This window comes from Cebus imitator, unplaced genomic scaffold (genome assembly GCF_001604975.1).
Source record: "Cebus imitator isolate Cc_AM_T3 unplaced genomic scaffold, Cebus_imitator-1.0 Scaffold61, whole genome shotgun sequence".
NCBI classification, from domain to species: Eukaryota; Metazoa; Chordata; class Mammalia; order Primates; family Cebidae; genus Cebus; species Cebus imitator.
Window position 1 is genome coordinate 4,579,806 of NW_016107376.1, and position 8,143 is coordinate 4,587,948.

The 8,143-nt window shown below is 38.9% G+C and overlaps 1 protein-coding gene across 1 annotated transcript in view; it reads left to right on the plus strand.

The window, feature by feature from the left end:
- The window catches only part of ITGA8 (integrin subunit alpha 8), a 187,320-nt gene that overhangs the window by 134,692 nt on the left and 44,485 nt on the right, over positions 1-8,143 (plus strand). The window contains exon 25 of the mRNA XM_037739048.1: positions 2,383-2,541. Within this exon, the coding sequence (XP_037594976.1) occupies positions 2,383-2,541 (159 nt within the window). The remainder of the gene's footprint in view (positions 1-2,382; positions 2,542-8,143) is intronic.

Sequence of the window (8,143 nt, forward strand, 5' to 3'; positions counted from 1 at the left end):
TTTTTTTTTTAGACAGAGTCTCACTCTGTCACCCAGGCTGGAGAGCAGTGGCAAGATTTTGGCTCACTGCAACCTCCGCCTCCCAGGTTCAAGCGATTCTCCAGCCTCAGCCTCCCGAGCAGCTGGGACTATAGGCACGCACCACCATGCCCGGCTAATGTTTGAATTTTTAGTAGAGACAGGGTTTCACCATGTTGGTCAGGCTGGTCTCGAATACCTGATCTGATCATCTGCCCACCTCGGCCTCCCAAAGTGCTAGAATTATAGGCATGAGCCACCACACCCGGCCAACCCACCCATCTTTTAAACTGCAGGTCACCAACTAGAAGGTACCAGTCAGAAAATGTTATGAACTATTCACTATTGTGCTAAAAAAAAAAAATAATAAAGGCACATATAATATATGAGATGGGTAGACGGTAAATAGATAAAAACAATTTTACTTTTCATCCAAAGAACCCAAATTAGAAATGAATATCCTATTCTGAGATTTTAAATAGTTTGTTGATTAGTAAAATATTTTTCACAAGTGAACTAGTGATGCATAAGAAGGAGGTGATGTTCTTTTCCCATTTGAGGCATTACGTTGTAAACAGGGAAAAAGTCTGTTGACCCATTGCCTGAAACATTTAATTTTTTTTCAGTTAGAAACCAATATATATGGCTGGGCACAGTGGCTCAAGCCTGTAATCCCTGCACTTTGGGAGTCTGAGGCAGGAGAAGCACTTGAGGCCAGAAGTTCAAGACCAGCCTGGCCAACATAATAAGGCCCAATCTCAAAAATAAAGAAATAAATAAAAATAAATATATTTTTTAAAAAGAAACCAACATATAGCAAAAGGTTAGTTTAGTAGTTTTTCAGGTTTTTGTTTTATTTTACTCTGTTGTTTTTTTTTTTAAAATAAAGTCAAGAGTAGTTATTTCTATTTGTTTTCAAGGGACCAGGTATAGAATTTTGCTAAAACCATGTTCCAAGGCATTCTGTTTGAGGTTCCTTCTAGATTCATGCCTTCTGTTCCTTCCCTATGTAACTCATGCCTTTAATCTTGTAATTCTGACTATGACTTTCATCTCAGGCTACAAGGCACATGAATAACATCCCCTAAGATTAACAGTAAAGCCTTTTCAAAACTGATGAACTGTTTACAAACTTAGGCAAGATGCCTCAACTCCTGGGCAGCATCAGCATGAAAACCTCGATCATCTGCTCAACCTGAGGCTCTGATTCAGGAGCCTTGTCCAAAGCTGGATCAAAGCTTTGTCTTAAGCTCTTTTGATAGCAAAAGGATAACACAGTCTCCAAAGCCACTCTGATTAAGAATCTCACTGGAAAAAAGAAAAAAAGAAGCTGTCAAATCATCTAATAAAGCTGTGCGTGCTGGTTTCTGCTCAAGAATGGTGAAACTTTAAAGTTTGAAAATATATTCAGACTCAATCATTCTCAGGGCCAGTCCTGCCTCAAATCTTAGCATAAATGGATTATAAAAGTTTAGGGTAATTACTGGTAATGCTAAAAGATATCATCAAATATTTCATACATTGCTAATTTCATGACTCAAAATATACTATATCAATGGTTGCCATGCTTCTTTGATAAGGTAAATTAAACAGGCCATCTAGTAAGCAAAAGCAATTATCCATTATTTTGTAGATCACTGAAATTTTCAGAACTTAGAGAAAAAAGACAGAAGATCCCTTCTGTCTTTAAAGTAAATTTTAAAAAACCGTAATAAATGTAAATGCACTTAGTGTTCTGGGCAAACACTTTTGTGTCCTCCAAGTACAGGATTTATATGTTTAAAAATGTTCATCTCTTTATGAGATGTAGCCTTTCTTGCCTTGAGATTTGCCGATGGAAACAGAAGGAGCTCAGCTTTGAAATGCACACTTGGAATGAACTGTGGTGATCACGGGCCTGCCTTGGTGCTTGATGGATGGACATTCTTCTAGAGGGTGAAAGAGAGTGCATCACATATGGTTGCAATTGACAGTCAGTAGTCAAGAAAGCGGAAGCAGATTTCAATGTAAGGAAGAAGTCATTGTGTTTTGAGGCATATAATCAAAATTAAAATTTCTAGTTGTATGATTAAATTAACATAAATTTAAAGCCAGCATCACAATTATCAGACAAGGTTAGTATGGTCTTCACTGAGGAAATCCATTCTTAGAGCTTCATGGATTGAAGAGTTTTCTCTAAACACCAGCTCACAATGTTTTCGTGTTTCTTGCCATATAGACTGAATTTTCTTATTTTCCACAGTCATAGTCCAGATGACTTAAAACCAACAATATATGCTTTTTAAAATGGGTGTAGAGTATATGGAGTCTGATCTCATCTCCCTGCCTTCGGTTGTGTCATTATATAACGTTACTTGTTTACAGCTGCACAATATTGGACCAAGTACGATCAGTGACACCCTCCTGGAGGTGGGCTGGCCTTTCTCTGCCCGGGATGAATTTCTTCTCTATATTTTCCATATTCAAACTCTGGGACCTCTGCAGTGTCAAACAAATCCTGATATCAATCCACAGGATCTAAAGGTAGGAGGCTGGTCTAATCAGTGGCTTTGTTCATTTTATTTTTATAACATGGAAAAAATACAAACTGGGCTTGTTTAAAAGAGAAGAGTGAAATCATTTTAAGTTGCTTCAATGATCATTGATCAGACCTTTTCGTTTTATAGTTAAAACATCAAGCCTAATTTAAAATATCACTCCTAAAACAACTTAAATTTATTTTAGTTTTATTGTTCATTGGGACTTGTTATTTATTTCACTCATTTTAATAGTCACCTTTTATTTTTGGCTCCATTAGCAGCACACCCAAGCCAAAATCATAAATAGACATGTCAAGTGTGGGAGAATTAGTATAAAATGCTATTTTTAAAGTCCTTTTGGTCTCTTGCCAAATTTCATAAGGATCTTTGCCAAAAGAGGCTCTTCCAGCTGCAACCCATAGCAAGTGGTGAACTGTGATAATTTGCCAAGGGCCATGAGAACTCCGAGGATGGAATGTTCTGGACCTATTCTTTAACTGATGCTTAAAGCCCAGAGCAGTGCTTTTCAAACTGCATCAGAATCACCTGGCTGTTAAAATGCAGGGTCTGGGGTTGGACCTGAGATTCTGCCTCTCTACAAGCTCCCGCCTCCTGTACATGATGCCAGTCTGTGGGGCCTGAATTTCATCTGATCCCAACTAGATTAAAATCCAAATTTGGCTCTAATGTCCTTCTTGGGAAAGAAAGATATGAATTAGCATAAGCCCTTGAAAATGCCACATTTGTATAAAGAAAAACAAAAGACAAAAACATCTTGTAGTCAGACATTGTCCTCAGGATAGAACTTCATGTAAGAACGAACATTCTCCTAGTAGCTACCAGGACACAGTGTCTCTGTTAGAAACGGTGCAGTGCAGGCTTCACGGAACACCAACGCCACCAGCCAGGACACAGCAGGTCTGCCCCTACCTCAGCCAGTGGCACTGGGTCATTGCTCATTATGAAAGCCATTCTTTTTCAACCCGATATGCCTTCTATTCAAAGGGAAGGCTAAACATGGGTTCATTAGTAAATGACTTATAGGTCAACAGCCTCCTTCTTTATGTGGAAATAATAAATAAGGCCACTTGTATTACATGAGACTCTTTAAAATACTTCCTTCCTGGATTTTTTTTTTCTCATTTCCTCTTTGCTCTTCATTGAGATGATTTTACATTCTTAAAGGACAGTAGCTTATTATAAAACAACATCTGCAAATGCAAATGTATAACATTTAAATAATTAAAACTTTTACATATTCTGCACTGCATTTAACACGTACTTGCAGTCATAGATTCTTTGAGCATGTGATTCTGCAGAAACTTCTCTTTTTGAGTGTGATGTTTAGTTTATATCTGACACTATTTATATATGTTTGTATATATTATGTAACTTGTTTAATATACACCATGTTGATTGTGAGTTATTTGTTTCTTTGGGGCATACAGTGACTGGGATAGTACTAATAGATGACTTGTCTTAAATGTTGACAGATTCTTGAAAACTGAGCAATAGTATATACTAAGCACCTGGTGTTCCCTGCTCTCCACTTATTCTTTAATGTATAGACTTGAAGTAAAATTCTGTCTGAGGCTAATAATTTTTAAAATGCAATTCAATTATATTCATTTTCCTAAAACTTTCAATCTGTGGAAATTAAATATAAGATTTAAATACAATATGAAGTACTATCTCCCTTAAATAACTAATCATAGCAATGTGTGAATTCTTGAAATTCTAAATTTATAGAGAAGTTGAAATGTTATTACTTTCAGTTTCTCAAAGTACTTTCACCTGTACTTCATAAATGCTCCAGAGAGTCTAAAAGAGCTTTTATTAATAGACATTTAAAAAACAGATAATCAAGAGAGTTTATATATTAGTGGCTGCAACAAACTGAGAGTACTTGAAAATTATTCTCCTCTTACAACAATAAATAATTTTTTGGTGAAGTTGTTACTAACTTACTTGGCAATTTAATTTTTCCTAGAGAATGCAAAGATAATCTTTTCTTGGTCTTAAATATGACTTGGTCTTTAGTGAAAAACAATCTCTTACCTGTTGTTGTCTTCAACATAATAGATCTGAGAAATTTTTTAACAACAGTTTTAGATTCAAATTAGCATAAAAATGAATTGCTCTTAAAAAAACAAGACTGTGCCATAGCCAGGCACAGTGATGTGTGTCTGTAGCTACTCAGAAGGCCAAGGTGGGAGGATCACTTAAGGCCAAGAGTTTGAGGTCAGCTTGGGCAGCAAAGCAAGACTCCATCTCTTTTTAAAAAAATTGTCTAGTTTTATTTTTAGTAGGAAGCAGAGAGAGGATGGGCTTATGAAAATAAACAGGGAGGAGGCAGAAATAACATTTGTAAAGGCAAGAATTCAATTTAAGTATCCAATCTTACTTACTGGAGAAGTGAACTAAGGTTCAATTCCTGACTATTTGGTTCTATCATTTCTTTTTACGAGTGATATAGGTAGTAAATGTCTCATAAAACAGTTGCATCTATGAGCAGTTCATGTCTACAAGTCCTTCCCCCTTTCTGAAGATGCTCCAGTCCCCACTGGACTAGCCTCCAAAATGTCCCAGGTCACCATGGACCTGTCAGAGGGGAGCTCTCACTCCAGCTTTCTAAGCTGAGGGATTTGCCATTTTCTTCTTATGTTTTCCTCTTCATCATTCCATTGATTTCCTTTCAGCAAAATCCCCTTCCGTGGTGTTCAGATCCACTTTGTAGTCAATGTCCCCCTTCCTTATGTGTTCTCAGGTTGTCCACGTCCCACTGGAAAGACACTCTTTTCTTCATTACCTTTTCCTAACCCCTCACAGATCTCTAGGGAAACTTGTGAAAAATAATCCAGACTTCCTAAGAAGCATTTTCAAGGTCACCCACTCCGGGGAACCATTGCCACTAACTCTAAAGCCTTCAGAACTTCCCAAATACACCCTGAGAATCCCGACAAGTTCCCACATACTTCATTTTCCTCAATTAAACTTATTTCCACGTGAATATCAGTGCTGAATGTAATGTACTTAACAAATGGATTTTTTTTTCTATTTTTTAAGTTACTCATATGGCAGCGGTCCTGGACATTGTTATTTTCCTTACAGATACGTACTTTTACAGCATCAAAGCCTGATTGAGGATTAAGTTGGGTTTTTGTGGATTGGCTTGAGAACTGAAGCACCATTTAAAATATCATTTCTAAAGAGAAATGCATTCTGAGTGCCAAACATCTAGCCTAAAACCTTCTGAAATATAACCAGTTCGTAACTTGGATATGCACTCCAAATACAACAAAACCCTGAAAATTTTATCACATAAGTCTCAGCATCTGATAAGACCCAAAAAGGCTGAGGGTTTTTTTCACAGTAGAAACTGGTTACAGTTTGGTTATCCCAGCAAGTTACCCTGATATCCCCAAAGTTTCGGGAGGAGACATTGACTACTTGTGAAAGCTACTGCTGGGAGCATCCTGTAACCTATGGTCGCTTTAGAAAACACTGGTGAAAAGTTCTCACCCACAACCACCTCACTTGTTGTCCAAACACAGAGCTGTAGCAACTAAATGGGGTGGGGCAGGGGCGACCACACACGGATGCTTCTAAAAGTCAGTGAGTTCTTATTCTGAATATCTGTCTTAGACCAGGTGCATGGCTCGTGCCTATAATCCCAACTCTTTGGGAGATCCAGGTGGGGGGATCACTTGAGGCCAAGAGTTTGAGAGCAGCCTGGACAACATAGCAAGACCCCATTTCTGCAAAAAATAAAAACAAATTAGCCAGGCATGATGACACATGCCTGTAGTCCCTGGAGTCCTAGCTGCTCAGGAGGCTAAGAAAGGAGAATTACTTGAGCCCAGAAGTTGGAGGCTGCAGTGAGCTGTGATCACATAACGGTGCTCCAGCTTGGGCAACAGCATGACATCCTGCCTCTTGTATCAGGGTTCATGGGATTCACTCAGCTTGGTTTGTCAACATTTTCAAACCTCAGGGTGTGAGGGAAGGTGGAATCAGGGTTAGGCAAAGGGGTGGGGGCTGGAGTGGATCAGGAAAGGCTGGCTGAGCCGCACAGCCAGTTTCTTTCCCCTGTGAGTTGGCCCCAAGGTCCAACTGAGGTCAGCGTAGGGGTATGGAAGTGCCTTGGGGCCATCCCTTCCTGCTTTCTCGTTTGCCTCCCAATGAAAATGTTTCTTCGAGTTTCTGTTTTTCCCGTGATAGTTTCTGCTTCATCAGGTTCAGCTGTGTTTTCTGTAAACTTAGGGGCATAAGCAGATGTCCAGGGAGGGTCTCCCTTCAGGCTTCATGGTCTAGGTCAGAGGTAGAGGATTTTAACATGGCACCTAATTCACATCGTATCATCTACAACATTTTGAAATGTTCAGCTATCTGCAGCATCCAAAGCAATCCATGAGGGCTAATATTTTCCAGATCCTTCTTGGAATAAAGTTTTGGAGTTGAGTAAAGTATTTCTCAGCTAATCTAAAGGCAGTACAGTAATCATTTCATACTATCAATTTTCTTATTTTGGTGGGCTTTATCCTAGGGTTTGGAGAGTCCTGCATGCGGACTGTGATCTTTAGATGAGGTTGAAAAAGTAAAACCTATTGAAGAGCCAAAAGTTTCATAATAAGTAGAGGATCTTTCTTTCCTTTCTTTCTTTCTTTCTTTCTTTCTTTCTTTCTTTCTTTCTTTCTTTCTTTTCTTTCTTTCCTTTCTTTCTTTCTTTCTTTCTTTCTTTCTTTCTTTTCTCTCTCTCTCTCTCTCTTTCTTTCTCTCTCTTTCTTTCCTCCTTCCTTCCTTCCTTCCTTCTTTCTTTCTTCTTTCTCTCTCTCTTTCTTTCTTTGTTTTTCTTTTTTTGTTTTTTTGAGTTCAATTTTTTTTTTAATTTTATTGCATTTTAGGTTTGGGGGTACATGTGAAGAACATGCAAGATTGTTGCATAGGCACACACGTGGCAGTGTGATCTGCTGCCTTCCTCCCCATCACCCACATCTAGCACTTCTCCCCATGCTATCTCTTCCTAACTCCCCTCCCCCTTCTGTCCCTCCCCTATTTCCCCCCAGCAGACCCCAGTGTGTAGTGCTACCCTCCCTGTGTCCATGTGTTCTCATTGTTCAACACCCGCCTATGAGTGAGAACATGCGGTGTTTGATTTTCTGCTCTTGTGTCAGTTTGCTGAGAATGACGGTTTCCAGGTTCATCCATGTCCCTACAAAGGACACGAACTCATCGTTTTTTATGGCTGCATAATATTCCATGGCATATATGTGCCACATTTTCCCTGTCCAGTCTATCATCGATGAGCATTTGGGTTGTTTCCAGGTCTTTGCTATTGTAAACAGTGCTGCAATGAACATTTGTGTGCACATGTCCTTATAGTAGAATGATTTATAATCCTTTGGATATATACCCAATAACGGGATTGCTGGGTCAAATGGAATTTCTATTTCTAGGTCCCTGAGGAATCGCCACACTGTCTTCCACAATGGTTGAACTAATTTACACTCCCACCAACAGTGTAAAAGTGTTCCTATTTCTCCACATCCTCTCCAGCAACCCTAGAAGAAAATCTAGGCAAAACCATTCAGGACATAGGCGTAGGC